Source organism: Toxorhynchites rutilus, chromosome 3 (genome assembly GCF_029784135.1).
Source record: "Toxorhynchites rutilus septentrionalis strain SRP chromosome 3, ASM2978413v1, whole genome shotgun sequence".
NCBI lineage: Eukaryota > Metazoa > Arthropoda > Insecta > Diptera > Culicidae > Toxorhynchites > Toxorhynchites rutilus.
The window spans coordinates 322,597,363-322,614,064 of record NC_073746.1 but is presented as its reverse complement, the minus strand read 5'-3'; the positions used below and the strand labels follow the sequence as shown (position 1 = coordinate 322,614,064).

General features: G+C 38.0%; 1 protein-coding gene across 2 annotated transcripts in view; it reads right to left on the bottom strand.

Annotated features, from left to right (window-relative positions):
- LOC129779898 (squamous cell carcinoma antigen recognized by T-cells 3) overlaps positions 1-16,702 on the bottom strand; it is a 52,604-nt gene that overhangs the window by 4,407 nt on the left and 31,495 nt on the right. The window contains exons 3-6 of one of the 2 annotated variants that reach the window (XM_055787663.1): positions 11,456-11,628; positions 11,171-11,391; positions 10,769-11,107; positions 1,445-3,367 (exon numbers count right to left, since the gene is read on the bottom strand). In XM_055787663.1, coding sequence (XP_055643638.1) covers positions 1,445-3,367; positions 10,769-11,107; positions 11,171-11,391; positions 11,456-11,494 — 2,522 coding nt within the window. In that variant the 5' untranslated portion in view covers positions 11,495-11,628. Of the gene's footprint in view, positions 1-1,444; positions 3,368-4,340; positions 6,185-10,768; positions 11,108-11,170; positions 11,392-11,455; positions 11,629-16,702 lie in introns of those variants that run through there. The other variant, XM_055787662.1, reaches the window with a different exon arrangement.

The following is a 16,702-nucleotide window of genomic DNA, read 5'->3' as shown; positions in this document are numbered from 1 at the left end:
TCGATACGTCCGAAGTAACAAAGCAATCAAAACAACACGAAGTCGCACTTCGGACATTTTGAGTTTTTGTTATTTTCGGGTGTTGATAGCGTTTTTAGTGCAATTCAACGAGTTATAACAATAATGATCTGCTTTTAACACGAAATGCAAGTATTTGAAGCGTTGTTCAGTAGTTATTTGCAAATTGTCATCGTACAACGTAATTTGTCCAATGTACGAAGCGGTCGGTCAAAACGTCCAATATAACATTTTTCGCTCGGAGGTTTCAATATCAAACTAAAATCACATAACAACAGTTACGATTGGTTTTGCGGAGTTATTATTGACTGCTAGTGGTAAAAGTAGTGATGAAGATCGATTCCTTTTGAAACAATTCGCGGAACAATGTTCCGATCTTCAACTTCGTTTTACTCGAGTTGATGTGAATGTTACATAGGACCTTTTCAAAAATTACGCGAGAATTCAAATTTGACGATTCCTATTGTGGAATACATTCGCCTAAAATGATTGCAAATGGGAAAATGTAACCCGTGCAGTCATATTCATGGCTGTATAAGGTGACAGCGACTATTTTGCTGAACGCAACCAGATGTGTATGCAATTCCAACCTCCCACCGCTTCTCGGTTCATTTTTCATAAAAGAAAGACACACTTCGACTCACAACTGTTAATTGTAAATACTCCGAAAAGGTTCAGTCATAGTGAACCGAGTCTTAAAAAGTACTTCATTGGTTCAATCAGAGTGGACCATGTACGTATTGGAAGCCAAATAGCTGTCTGTCTGTTAGACATGAGACTTGGTATTTTTTGCAATTATCATACTTCACAGTATTGTCAGAGAGTAGCTAACATTTCTGGAAACAATACTGAACAAAAAATTTAAAGTTTCGACAATTGCAGAACAATAAACTTCATGTTCGTTTTCCTCGAAATCTGCTCATTCTGCCCGAAAACTCATTATTCTCCTCGACACTTCACTAACTCGTAAAACGTAGTTCAAAGGCGTGCCGTTTATTTTGTTTTCACCGTGAAGTGTATTCGAGAATCAGTCCCGATATCATTGATAATGTAAGAGTCGATACGAGAAGGATTTGCAGTATTTTTAGCGCAGCTCATGCTATTCGTCGTTTATCTAGTTGAGAAAAAATTAAAGTTACAACACTTATACCAAGCAATTCTTCAAAATACACAAACCACATTGTGAAATGATGATTTCCTAACCTTTTTAGCGTAGAGAGGATACGTGAAACCGGGAAAATGGAAGATAAATTCTGATTTTTCTCGAAAATTTGGACGAATTTCATACCAGAAAAACAAAACATCATCGTTTTATTCGCTGCGCCATCTGGTAGTAAATCCAACGTAAATTTTCCTCGAAATCATAAAAATGTCACATGGTTCGGTCTGACTTAACATCGACTGTATGTGGCAAGAAAATACTAACCCTTTAATGACATGTCGTTTCCCACCGCCAAGGCTGCTACCTGCCGAAGTCATCGGTTCCGTTGCACTCGTTGCCGTAGGGTTTCCTCGGGGCGGAGGAGCCGATAGTGCCACGGTGATTGTAAAACCGTTCATGTTGTGCTGATCCATTTTCAACACAGCATTCTTGGCCGCCGCCTCGTTTTCGTATTCAACGTAGGCCAAACCTTTCGACTTTCCGCTCCGATAGTACACTAAGCGGACGTCTTTCAATTTCCCGAAAGGTTCGAACAATGTGCGGACATCGTCACTACTTGCCTCGAACGGAAGTCCTTTGATGAAGATCTTATTAGGTTCGAATTTTTCCGCGTATTTGAATTTATTTGACCGGTTCGATTTGTCTCTAGCGAGAGATGAAATAAATACCGGGCGTCCATCGAGTGGACGGCGGTCGAAACTGAGAGCCTTCTGTACGTCTCGTTCGTCCTCGAATTCGACGTAACCAAAACCTCGGCTTTTGCCGCTGGAACCATACACCAATTCGATAGATTTCATCCGGAGCTCGGGGAAGGCAGCCCGAATTTGTTCCTCAGTTGCATCGAAGCTAAGGTTGCTGAAAAAGACACGCTTGTTATCGCTAGATACGTCCACTTCCTTGACGGGAGGTTCTTCGAGACGAATTCTCTTGGTGCTTTGCTCCAATGTTGATCCCACCTTCTTTGGCGTTTCAGGCTTTTTGAAGTGATCATCTTTATCGTCGCCGAAAGATGGCTGATCGTGCGGTCGCTTCAAGTTTTTCTTTTTGGTTGATTGGGTTTGATCGATTTCCTTCTTCGGATCCGATTTACGTCCCTTTGATGCTCTTTGTTGACTCAAAGATTTGTAGTAGGCTTGAATCATAGGAATGCACTGTTCTTGGCATGAAGTTAGCTGCTCTAGAGATCCATTGCATCTCTCAAACCGCATCCAAGCAGCAGCCAACGTTTCTGGATCGTTCAAACCCTCCGAGTTGATAGCCTTTCGATACACTTTTCTGGTCGGATCCTTTCCCCGAGTTCCTTCCAGCTCTGCATACTCAATCCACAGCCCAACGCGTGTAGAATTGTCCGAACTATCCATCACATTCTGCCACAGCTCACGTCCCTTCAGTGGATCACCCAGAGGTCCATACTCCAACCTTCCCCAGAACTGCAAAATTTTGCACTCCGGATCAGCAAGCTCCCCCCAACTTCTTCCGAGCTGATTCCAGGCCAACTCGAAGTTCGAACGCAATATTTCCCTTTCCTTCTCCTCTTCAAAATTAGCTTGCCGCCGTAAGTAGGTCAAGTATTCTAACCACACTTTCACTGCCGGTTCAGGTGCCTGAAACTCCACCGTCGCCACCTCTTCCATAATCTTCAGTAGCTCCTCCTTGTTACGCTTCGTGCGCTCATAGATACGCATCTTTTCCACATACAGTTCAGCGCTCCATGGGCAATTGTGCAGCGCTCGGTTCACCAAATCCAGTGCTGTTTGGCTGAACACCAGCGATGGCGAGTATTCGTCCTCATCCGGTGGATACTTGTTAAGATATTTCAAGTAATCACTCCACACACTCGGATCCAGGCAGCAGTCTGCGACCGATCTCTCGTACAACACTTGCAGCTCATCGTCACCCAGCTGCGCACCACACTCTTTGATGTACTCCCTGTACAACTCAGCCCGTTCCTGATGGCAATGCGGATCCAGTGCCACCAGTCTGTCCTCAAAGGGAAGCATCCGCTGAAGCAGCTCCTTAGCCTGCCGGTAGCGTCGTTCAAACTTCTCCGGGTTCAGATCCTGCAGTGTATCTTTGTACTTCTCGCACAGTAGCTTGTACTCGATGTACGAGTCCTCCATGTTCTTCAACGGGATCTTCAGCTCCTGCTCGTAGATCCTAGCGAGACGATTCAAACGCTCCGGAGTACTGAGAAAGAAAAGAACATATTACTTGTGATTTATATGAGAAAATACACATGTTATATCCTCCGAACGAACCCTTATAACGTTTTAATGATCTGTCAATGTCAAAACATTAGTCAAAATCAACATTTTCATCATTTCATCAAGTACACGAACGAGCAACGCTTAATAATTATTAAAAACTACCACCGGAATTCGGAGACGGTGGTTGCCGACCAACGTAAATAATATGATGAGATTTATAGAAATCGCATCAACCGTTTACACTAGCGTGAACTTCTATAATGAATATATTCAAACCTTCGGTGAAATTATTCACCTGAAGTAGAACTGCATCCAACTTTAGTGATTTCTCACCAGTGAGAAATTCACAAGCGTTTACATATGCTGAATTTATTCAAGCTATATATACCTCGAATAAGTGTATCATATTTATTCTCACCCGTTTACACCTATTTTCACGTGAATAAATCCATCTATAGCTATAGATCTCCCTAATGTAAACCCGCCATAAGTGAGATTTGAAGTCATATCCTCATGTGTTATCGACTCGGGTATCAAAAAGAAGTTGAAAAGTAAGGTAGCTTCCACAATGAAGCGAGAAACTTTGCTATCTCACGTCACTCGCCGTGTGGAACAAGGGGGACTAATATGTGTCTGCTCGCGAAAACAAATGATTTGGCTTTGGGTCTTTGACAACTGGACGAAGCGTACGATCGGTACTTCGTGTACCTGCAGGCTTAAAATTTAACCCACTCGTGATGGTCCTCAGCTGTAAGTTGTATTTGTGATGAAAATCATCATTTTTTTTCAAGATTCGCCAGAGCCCAATCGGAGCAGTTTCGGCACTTCATATGGTCAAGTGGCTTCAGTTCTTGAGTCCATTTGATTTTGTAAGGATGTAGCCCAAGATCTTTTCGCAAAATACGCCCAACGGGGTTTGGAAGATGCCCAATTCTTGAGAACGCCTTACTTACTCCTCATTCTTAGCCAGGAAATCTTCTTTATATGACCCGAATATAGACCTTCCCTTGGTAGCATGTAAACCGTAGGTTGGAATGAGCGCATCCCATATCGCCTCGGATAGCTCCTGGTTTGCCTTCGATGCCAGAACAGCGTATTCTTGAGCCACCTCTACCGAAAAGTAGTCACCCATCCTCCGAACGAACCCTTATAACGTTTTAATAATCTGTCAATGTCAAAACATTAGTCAAAATCAACATTTTCATCATTCCATCAAGTACACGAACGAGCAACGCTTAATAATTATTAAAAACTTACACCGGAATTCGGAGACGGTGGTTGCCGACCAACGTACCTACGAGAAGCTGCCCCGCACCTAGGTAGTGCCGGGGCTCTGGCAACCCTATCCCATCCAATGCAAATTGAGCGTAGGCAGCATAGAACAGGGCTCGCGCTTAGCGGGCTCACGTATTGTTTAATGTTTGGAGTCATATATGTTATTATTTGATTACGTTAGATAGTTTCCTTTGGCAAGCGATGTTTGGTTACTCATCCGGAAGCATTCTTGACGATTTACAATTAAAATCACAGCTGAAGAATCGCGCGGAGCACTTCATTTTTAATTTTAGGTTATGATTTCTATGCTCATGATTTTCTATGCTGGCTACTAAAAGGCGGCCATCTTAGCAATCCCTTGGGTAGTGCGGACTGAATCAAAACGGCTGTCAAAAAAGATCCAATTGAAATGTCAAAAGAGATCCAACGATCAGGAGTGTTATTTTTCTTATGATAATCAACACTATAAAAGAGGTATTGTTGTTAAGGGCAAAAATAATTAGAATTATAAAATGAACGAGCTACATTTTTCCGTCAATTGTTTAATTAACCATTGCATCTCTGAAAGAGCATCTCAACCTTTCACTGAGCAACGCATTTTTAATCTCCCCTCCCTTTGACATAACGTTTTTTCCGATCGAAATAAAAACAAACGAAGTCAGAGTCACGTAAATGTTTACTCCTGCGATTTGAAAATATTCGATAAAAAGTGGAAGGAAGAGATGCCAGATGATTTTTGAAAAAAGTCTGTAAAAACATGTGAATGTCTGTTAAAAATGTGGAAAAGTCTGTAAAAGTGTACAGATCTATAGAAATGTTTTTTAACGTTAATTTTCACATATTCATTAATACTTTGTACATCGCGATGCACGTAAGATTGTATTTTGTATATATATACAGCCATTCCATGCCAAACCAATATAGTGATTCTCAGATCTTCGTCAAAAGTGGTAATTTTGTTCTTTATCGCAAAACATTAAACTCGTATTTTTTTATTTTTTCATTAGGGTGCCCATTTCCATTTTAGGGTGATCCAAAAAATTATTTTTTTCCATTTTTTCAAAAATGACTTTTTTCAAAAATTTATAACTTTCGAACCACTTAACCGATTTAGATGATCGACATATCAAATTCAAACCAATGAGCTTTAATTGAGAAATATTGAAATTGCAGGTAATATGGATCCTATTTTCGCAATTATTGATTGTAGTCGTTTTTCAATGTATTCATGGCTTTAATCTCCCCTAGGGGGCGCTTTTTTTTCTATATTTTTAATTGAAAGCTGAGAATTTTTACATAAAATATCTCGATATCAAAGATGCTTTTTTTTCGTTTTTGAAATATGATTTTTCAGAACTAATCGATGGTTCGAAAACAATTTTTCCTCATTTTTCCCACTACAAAAAGTCATAACTTTTGAACTATTGGACCGATTCCTATCATCGACATATCAAATTGAAGCTTACGAGTTATTTTTTTATAGAAAAATTTTACTTTTGCGAAAAAATTGAATTTTTCATTTTTGTAATTATTGATTCAGTTAGTTTTTCATAGTTTTCTCGGTTAAAGATAGGAGCGCTATAATTTTTTATATTTTTCATGGAAAGCTGAGGATTATTTACCTAGCATATCTCGATATCAGAGATGCTATAATTCTCATTTTTAAGTTATAACTTTGTAAATTTAACATGTTTTAAGTCTTCGATCAATATTCCCGCTTCTAGAATCCAAACTTCCCGCAAGTGTGATATTTTTTCAAATTTTGCTTATTGGCTTCCATTTAATATATCGATCATCTAAATCGGTTCAGTAGTTAAAATGTTATGATTTTTTGCAGAATGTTATTTTTGGACAAAGGGGGAAAAATGATTTTTCGAACCACCGGTTAACTTTGAAAAATCATATCTAGAAAACGAAAAAAATAGCATCTCTGATATCGATATATGTTATGTAAAAAATTCTCAGCTTTCAAGAAAAAATATAAAAAATATAGCGCCCTCTAGTCCAAAGTTATAAAAAAATAAAAATACGATTACAATCAATAATTACTAAAACATAATCATTTTTTTCGCAAGTTAAATATTTTTCACTAAAAGGCTAGGTCATTAGTTCAATTTTATATGTCGATCTTCTAAATCAGTGATTCAAAAGTTATTAATTTTCATTTGTCATTTTTGGGAATAAGTGGAAAAAATTGATTTTTCGGGCCACTTAATAACTTATGTGTTGTAAGTGTGTTTAAATGTTTCAACAATCTACACATACATACATACACATATATACGCGTTGTTAATTTTTATAAAAATCAGTATTTCTTCGTTGATATATTGGACATCCACCAAGGCTTGCGGTCTTGTCGTTGATGAAATTTATAAGAAAATGCAGTGAATATTTTCCATCCGCCATGCAAGGCTATACAAGTTTTAGATCACCACACGGCCATGAACCATGTCTGTGGTAACAATATCGAACAGTAACCCATATTTCGTCATAAGCAGACCCGAAAGCGAATGTAAGTTGTTGAAAATAGAATGAAAATTTTTATTCGATGTTGTTTAAATACTTAGAAGACATAGTCCTGACCCTAACTTAACTATTCTTCAATAAATCTCCTTGCATTTCAGCAAAACAATCTTATCTAGAACAGAAAATAATTATCAGAGACAATTTTCATTCAAGATTTTTCCTTTCCTGCAGAGAATGCATTTTTTCATTAATTGTGAATAACCGTATTCTCTCTTTCATCTGCAATGATGTCATGGCAAAAGTACGAGTTTCAAACTTTATACACACCAGATTGGCCAACCAGAAAGACTGCCGGGCCGCAGGTTGAGTATCGCTGGTCTAACGTCATGTGTATTGATATAAACTAAATATAATAACTTTTCTGTATTAAAACTATGGAAAAATGTCATATGGTGAGTCGAATATCTTTGATGTGATGAATAAAGCCTCTTATTTTTCAAAAACCTGTGAAATATTTTTGTATCCAAAAAGTCTACAACAAAAATGAAAAGTGTTTTACAGATGTCTGTAAATTTACAAACATATTTGTAAATCTGGCATCCCTGGTGGTCTGAGAATTTATTGCAAGAAATCGCTTGAAAACATGCATGAATTTGCTTGAAAATGAAGTGGATTGAGTCCGCACCACTTAGCCCCGCACGAAGCAACGGAAATTTGATTTGATTTATTTCAGTCGGCTTTAACCTTTCAGGTCATTCGCCGATTGCAAAGGAAATATCAACGGAAATATCGCAGCCGCATGTGAATCCATATAGGGGAACCTGGGGCAAGAGTGCCGCCTTAACCTAATACGCGTTTTTGAATGCTCTTTTGTTATATATTTTTTTCCATTTTTTTTTGCTGATTTGTTCATTTATACTCCTGTTTAGGTGTAGCTATGCATAAAATTGTTCAAAAGTTATGTTTACTATGAAAATGTTACATTTACAAAAATGATGTTTTTGGCTTGTTTTTTTTTCCAGTACGGGGCAAAAGTGCCACCTCGACGGGGCAAGAGTGCCAATCTTATAAAAATAAAATTTTTGATGAAAAAAGCACTGTGAAATTCATGATGGTTCCAAAGAACGCAAACTCAAGTTCTGGTGGCGTTCACGAAAACCGGCCAATCTTCTTTGGCCAATTTGGATGTTTTGTCGAAAGAGTGATCTAAATTATTTCACTCTGCGATTTTATACCCAAGGTTCGGGATGTCGTGTGTTGTCCCATAAAATAACTTCTGTATATTAAAGGTGTGACTCATGAGTTACTTCTCCTGTTGTTTAGAAAACACAAGTTTTAAAACGGCCTAACTTCCGCACATATTTGGCCAATGTTCTTCTGGGCAAACTATATTCCTTCGCAGCTCGTCTCCATGATTTACAGAATGTACGACAACAATCATAGTTTCCACCTGCCACTGGTTTCGGAACGAAATCCGTTCATATTTACAAACCATGACCACAACAAACACAACCACGATTACACTATTTGCCTTTGACAGATCGAATTCGAGGTTACGACTATGGCATTTTTACCCCGGTAATAATGGCTCCTTTTGCCCCGGAAATTGAGAGATAACAAATTTATTTTTTATTGAAATAAATGCGTACGGTTTAAATTAGTTCATACAGTAAGTTGAAGAGAAATGATTATTCTATTTGTATTTATGGGTGGAGTCACGCAAACATATAGAAACTAAGAATATTTCGTTAATTTGCGCCTGTGCGTTCTTATATAGATTGCAGTTGTAAGAAGCTCAGTTAGTATTTATCTGTTTTTCAATGAAAAATATTCAAGGTTCTGGCTGATAATTTGTGAGATATATGCAGTATCTGTATAAAACAAAGTTCTGTAGTTAAATAATTGTAAAGGATGGAAATGGGCAAAATAATCAGATGGGCACTCTTGCCCCGGGTTCCCCTAGTGATCCCCAATAATAGTTCGATTAATCGAATATTTCCTACAGCAATCGATTATTAATCGAACGAATACTGTACAACCAATAATCGAAGCGAACGAACAATTTACGTCGATTATTCGATCCAAACTCAGAGAGAAAAAAAACCTACTGTCGCTGCAGTTTTATCCTGAAAATCAATCATTATCTTTGATGCTCCCCTAAATTCGTAATCGAAGCTCAATGCCGTCAACGTGAATTAAGCTTCGTGTACGAGTTTAGGGGAGCGTAAAGGACAACAATTGTTTTTCAGACGGAATGAACACTCTTTTGATTCCAGATGGCTTTCTAGAAAATGAGAAATATTAGTCTAACTAATTATTTCTGTCAGTGTGGCGATTAATCGTATCGAATAACAAACTGCGGAAAGGCATTCGATTAGCTGATGAACGATTAATTTAAAAAATCGGGGATCACTAAATCCATCCGAAATGACCCATATCAGTCAATTGCACAGCGTTCTCAAGAATTGGGCATCTCCCAAACATCGTTGGGCGTATTTTGCGGAAAGATCTTGGGCTACATCTTTACAAGATCAAATGGACTCAAGAACTGAAGCCACTTGACCATATGAAGTGCCGAAACTGCTCCGATTGGGCTCTGGCGAATCTTGAAAAAAAATGATGATTTTCATCACAAATACAACTTACAGCTAAGGACCATCACGAGTGGGGTCAATTTTAAGCCTGTAGGTACACGAAGTACCGATCGTACGCTTCGTCCAGTTGCCAAAGACCCAAAGCCAAATAATTTGTTTTCGCGAGCATACACATATTAGTTCCCCTTGTTCCACACGGCGAGTGACGTGAGATAGCAAAGTTTCTCGCTTCATTGTGGAAGCTACCTTACTTTTCAACTTCTTTTTGATACCCGAGTCGATAACACATGAGGACATGACTTCAAATCTCATTATGGCGGGTTTATATTAGGGAGATGATGGATTTATTCACGTGAAAATAGGTGTAAACTGGTGAGAATAAATATGATACACTTATTCGAGGTATATATAACTTGAATAAATTCAGCATATGTAAACGCTTGTGAATTTCTCACTGGTGAGAAATTGCAGTTCTACTTCAGGTGAATAATTTCACCGAAGATATGAATATATTCATCATAGAAGTTCACGCTAGTGTAAACGGTTGATGCGATTTCTATAAATCTCATCATATTTCTTTACATGAATATATCACTAGTCTAAACCCACCCTTAGTGACAAACTATAGTCACGCCATTCGCCTGCGGTAATGCAGTGATTTGAGCCATCTCACCTCATTCGCCGCGCGGAATAAAGGGGAGTGTCTCATAATGTTTACCCGGAATTTGTCTGACGAAAATTTTAACTTCTATTGAAATTTGTCAGCACATGGCAGTTTAGCCCACTAACTAGAATTCCGAACACTTTATTCTGTTTGAGAATCCGATTGGATTCTTCACTTGCTCGGTAAAATTTTTAGTTTTCTCGGTGACCGATTTGCTGCACTGCAAATGCATTGCTATTTTAATGTTTGCTCGTCAAACCATAATCTGAAGTGTTGGCTTACTTCCGTAAATATAACTTAAATAAATACGTTGTATTAATTCCTTAATAAGGGACAAAACAGACAACAACGCTATCATCACCTTGTTCATAGCCTTACTTACTCCTCATTCTTAGCCAGGAAATCTTCTTTATATGACCCGAATATAGACCTTCCCTTGGTAGCATGTAAACCGTAGGTTGGAATGAGCGCATCCCATATCGCCTCGGATAGCTCCTGGTTTGCCTTCGACGCCAGAACAGCGTATTCTTGAGCCACCTCTACCGAAAAGTAGTCACACAGTGCCCGCCGAAACAGTTTGTCGACCTCTCTTAACTGTTCAGGCGAGGAAGCGATGCTAACTTCTATTTTCAACCAGCGCAACCAAATTTCCGGTGAAAGTGGGTAAACCGAGGAGAAAATCTCCGCCGTTTGTCGAATTTTGTCCAAGTCGGTCATTTGACTACGAATACAGAAAGATTAATTTTCTTGGCAATTAAATGAATTTGGTTATAATCTATCTTACTGAGCAATTTCCAAAAGTTGCACATAGCTATCGTAATTGTATTTATCCTCTTGAATCTTTCCCAGCAGCTCTAAATACTGTTTCATTTGCAGTGCTTCCTTGCTAGCATCTTCAACGTCATCCATATCACTGTCGCTTGATGAGCTTTCATCCTCGGAACCATCTTTGGTTTTTGCTTCCTTCTTATTTTCATTTCCTTCGGCAACTTCTGCAGAATCCTCCTAAAAAAGAGCACGATCAGAATTGCCACAGAAAATTCCCACTATCACAACGTTTTCAAATCACCTTTGCTTTCTCCATTTGCTTCATTTCCGTATCGGACATTTTGGCGGTTCAAATACGTGGACAATGGTCACTATTTTTCCGTTAAAATGCGATCAAACGTTTGTTTACGTCTTGGCTCCAGCTTTTCTCTGGCACTAACCTTGGCGCAACACTTTTGGATGACAGCTTGCGATCTATATTACAAAAAATGCGTTGTTTATGTTCTCTGTCGGGCTTTCTCAAAGGGTGTGAATCGCAAAGTTCAGATTTTTTATAAACAGGGCTGTATTTGAAAACACAAGCAAGGATTCACTTATAATTGGACAGGCCTGTAATGCGACACGAATGATTCTGTGGCATGGTTTTTGTGGCGAGGATTCGTAGCACGAGTTTCAATGCAACAGCTGGCGCGGGGCAGTGAAGCAGGCGGCTTGAAACTACAATTGCCACCTTTCAAATATAAGGCGCTGCTGTTAATCGACATTTGAGTGATATCGTTTCCCTTACCTTCTATATGTCCTTCTTTACCCAGAGAAATCTCACCCCTCCCGCAGATTGTCCTTGTCTGAAATTCATCCTTTCTAATCTTCCTACACTCCCTTCGCATATACAACAAAATCCTTCCGCCGATATTAAGGTCCATTTATACGTTGCTAGTAGCTGAAGGTAGGTTTAGAGTTCCCGTGAACGTGAACGCGGATAAACACTTTTTTGCTAATAATTCATCAGCCCATATATAAAACGCGAGGAAAACACCTTGAAACGATAGGAATAAACATTCTCTAGTTGAAAAACATGATTTAACACAATTCATATTGATAAAAGTGGATTAATTCAATATTTCACAACGATTCTGAATTTCCACCGTGGAATCGAGATGTTGGTGAACTCACCATAGTTCACCGACTTCGGTGAACGTGAACGTGAAAACAGTGGTGAATAAAGACGTCAAAATATTTCCCGTTCATGTTCACGTTCGAATGTCCCAAGGCTCATGTCAAAGTATTGAACTCCCGGTCCCGTGAGGCTAACGCCATATGAGCCTTGATAAAAATATATATTTTGGAAAAAAAATATCTCTTAGTTTCGAATTTTGGAGTCAAAATCATTCGCGACTATTTTAAGTATTTTAAGTATTTAAATAATATAATTCAAAAAAATTTATTGAATTTTTCAAAAATTAGATTTGATTAAAGTCATGCTGATTCAAAGAGGGCATTGCAATTTACAACTGTTGTAGGTGGCAACACTATGAATAACATTAAATAAATTAATGCGACAATGCCGAAACGCCACTCAGTGTCACAATGGAAACAATTTTGGCCTGTAATTGGACATTGGCAATGAGAGTGGTACAGTGTCGACGTCTGGTGTCGACTTTCAATCTGAAGCCATAATTTGGGCCCCAAACTGGATGTTAACAAAAATGTCCAATTATAGGTAAAAATGTCCAATTAAACGTGTCGCATTACAGGTCTGTACAATTAGCCAAGTGTCGCATTAAATGTAACTAACTGTTCTTCTAGGCGCCTTGGATCAAATGTTCAATCATTTTTTTGTCAATGTATAAATTCTTTATTTTTCTAGCAGTTAAAAAGATGTTTTTACAAAATAATTATTTTAAGCTTCGTTTCCTAGTTCAAATTCTAATGAGACTACATCAATAACGTTATTACATCGCATAATGAAGATGACATATTTTATAAGCATTTTTAGAATTTGAATTTTTTTTAGTTGTTGGTATATTCCTCAGCTGAGGTCTTAAAAGTTCTTCTATTTCGAGCCTGAGCCATCCACCAAGCAGCACAGCACTGATTGCTGTTTCTGACTATTTCATGGGCATTTGAAAAATCATTTGGCACCCCTGGTAAGCCAATGCTACAGTATCTAGTTTCGCGTCAGCCGCTCACACTGTGTGAACGGACAAGGCGAGTCAACCAATTGTCAAGCGAGTTCACCGGGTCAGTAGCTGCTCATTCTCAAGTCAAGCCTGGTTTAGAGTTCGCTTGAACGTGAACTTGAACAGGTGATGGGATAGTACGATCGTTTCACGGTGAACTACATTGCGAACAACAAAATCGTGGGGAACAGAATAATTTTGTTCACGTTCACGTTCATATTAAAAGTTCGGCTGTAAACGTGAAGTAAATAAACATCAATCTTCAATAAAGTAATTCGGATAAAATATACAGTTGTTCACGAATAAACCCGAAGCAACGAAATTTTTCAACCTGCGCAGAGATCCGATAGAATGAAATTGCATCCATATCTAATTTTTCATTGAAAACAGTAGATTTTATGATTGGAATGGGAGCCCACATTTGTCCACTCGGTGTGCGAGAAGTCAAACTTCATTGTTCTCATTTCAGTTTGGAAACTAAGAGATATGTTGGCATAAAAAATACAACCAAAATCAAAACAACAGCCGAGACACAAAGTCCAGACAAAAACCCAAACCCAACGAATCGTCCGTCTCTGCCAATTATTCTTTTCCAAAATCCTATCGGTCGTTTTCGTTGGACGATCGTTGAGGGATCGTTACTTACGTGGCCGGTGTATGTGAATATTTCCATAAAAATTCCATAGGAGAATGATTTATGTAACGTCACGGGACGGGAAGTGAACGTGACGTGGATGTTGTATGTGCATCGCACTTTATTCTTTTCTATGAAGTCCCTGTCTCCGCCCAGAGAGGTTTCTGAGCAGAGTTCTAGTAGTAGAGATGAGAGCAGAGTTGAGAGTAGACTGGCTACCCTTGGTGAACTGAGATGAGAACGAATATAGCCGAAGCCTGTTCGCTTTACTGTTCGGTGGTTGATTTGCAACTGACCTGCTCTGATCTGTTCTGTTCTTGTTTTTGAAGGGACTTTAACTCAAATGTCATTCGTCCCTGTGACCAGCATTGAACATTTCGTGCCCTATTTAAAACATTGACCCATAGTCATTTGAATAGTCTTTAGCAATTGTTTCTCTGGTCGGGTTCCTTCTCGAAAGTTGGTTATAAACGTTGTATAGCGGGTTCGTTTCCATCTGTTCCCGTTCTATAGCAATTGGGTTGTTATTGTTTATTTGCATATAATTAAATTGTTGTGGTTTTGTCTGTCGTATTCAGAGCTGGTAAGTATTATGTTGTATATTGTGTTCTATTAATCATCGTTCCTTTCTAGGTTTTGGTTAACAGGTTTCAGTGGATGATGGAAAAAGTAAGTAACAATTGTGACTCATTTATGTGAGATATAAATTGTCATTCTTTTCATGTACCGTATTTTGTGTAGAGTTGTTGTAGTGTTTCGTTTAGTTTTGTTTAAGTGTGAATAAAAATTGATAAAGTGTGTCGTTCAATAAATAGTTGTCCGGGCCGTAACAGTCCCCATTCAACGAGGATAAGAAATCGAGGTGGCCTAAGCCGCCAAGATGACGCGATCCGAGTCCACCATCGACCCGCCGTCGGAAGCGACGGTGTCTCGCACGCAAACTTGTGTTCCACTGATTGCCAGGTTAGTTTGGAACATAGGATACGATCCTTTAGCAATGTTTTTTTTTATCCCAGGTGTTGATTTATTTAGGCTCATCATCATTTTAGCTGTAACAGAGCCGGATTTCAATCGTGTACATGTCACATGTCTATAAATCTATCTATAAATAGCACATTACACAGTTGCCATTTAAGGCGTAAGAGTATTTCTTCTATACCATTGCATATGGTAAATTACACAGTAGCCATTTAGGCGTAAGCCCGATGTTTCTTGCAGAGCAGCACAGTTGTATGAATGAATCGATCTTATTTCGACCGTGGATCGATTTCCATCGCTGATGATTGTTGCGTAGACGTAGTTATTCTTTAACAACACAAAGAAGGTCAATTGAGGGGCCCGAGCTGGAACCCACGATCGATCACTTACTAAGTGAAAGCGCAACCAAAGTGGCTACGAAGACCCCCCTTTAGCAATGTTGCCCGGTTGACTTTTGTGTTGTATTACAATACAAAACATTTTTAACATTGTATAATGTAGAAAACCGATTGCTCGCAGTCGACTTCATAATTCTTCAGGGAAAGGAGGGGACATAAGGATATTGTACCAATATTCACACTCACACTCACACTCATCACACTTAATTGTTAAACCTATTCTTATATCCATTATGTATTTGCATTTCATTTAATGCTATTGTTAGTAAGAAGGGATCCTATTTCTTGCGAAGGAAAAGGAAAAGGAGAATATAAGGATGTAATAAAAGTCTTTCTGAGTTCGCGAAATATGCAAAAATATGTTTTTTTTTTTTAATTAATTCGTTTATTTTTGCAGGCTCAGTAACTTAAGTTTAAAGGAGCCGAATTCTTAAATATAATTTTAAAACTATATATATAAACAATTTTCTTACATCTATGGTTAGTAAGGTGGAAAACCGATTACTCGCGGTGTACTCGAGTTTAGAAGGGTGACATATTTTTAAAATATAGCGCTCCTATCTTTAACCGAGAAAACTATGAAAAACTAACTCAATCCATAATTACAAAAACAAAATTCAATTTTTTCGCAAAAGTAATATTTTAAAAATAAAAAATAAAAAAATAAAAAAATATATCTCGTAAGCTTCAATTTGATATGTCGATGATATGAATCGGTCCAATAGTTCAAAAGTTATGACTTTTTGTAGTGGGAAAAATGGGGAAAAATTGTTTTTCGAACCATCGATTAGTTTTGCAAAATCATATTTCAAAAACGAAAAAAATAGCATCTCTGATATCGAGATATTTTATGCAAAAGTTCTCAGCTTTCAATCCATATTAAAAATAGGATCCATATTATATGCAAGTTAAATATTTCTCAATTAAAGCTCATTGGCTTAAATTTGATATGTCGATCATCTAAATCGGTTGAGTGGTTCGAAAGTTATAAATTTTTGAAAAAAGTCATTTTGGGAAAAAGTGGAAAAAATTATTTTTGGGATCACCCTAAAATGGAAATGGGCACCCTAATGACAAATTAAAAAAATACGAGTTTAATGTTTTGCGATAAAGAACAAAATTACCACTTTTGACGAAGAGCTGAGAACCACTATATTAGTTTGGCATGGAATGGCTGTATATATATATATACAGAATACAATCTTACGTGCATCGTGATGTACAAAGTATTAATGAATAAGTGAAAATTAACGTTAAAAGACATTTCTATAGATCTGCACACTTTTACAGACTTTTCCACATTTTTAACAGACATTCACATGTTTTTACAGACTTTTTTTAAAAATCATCTGGCAGCT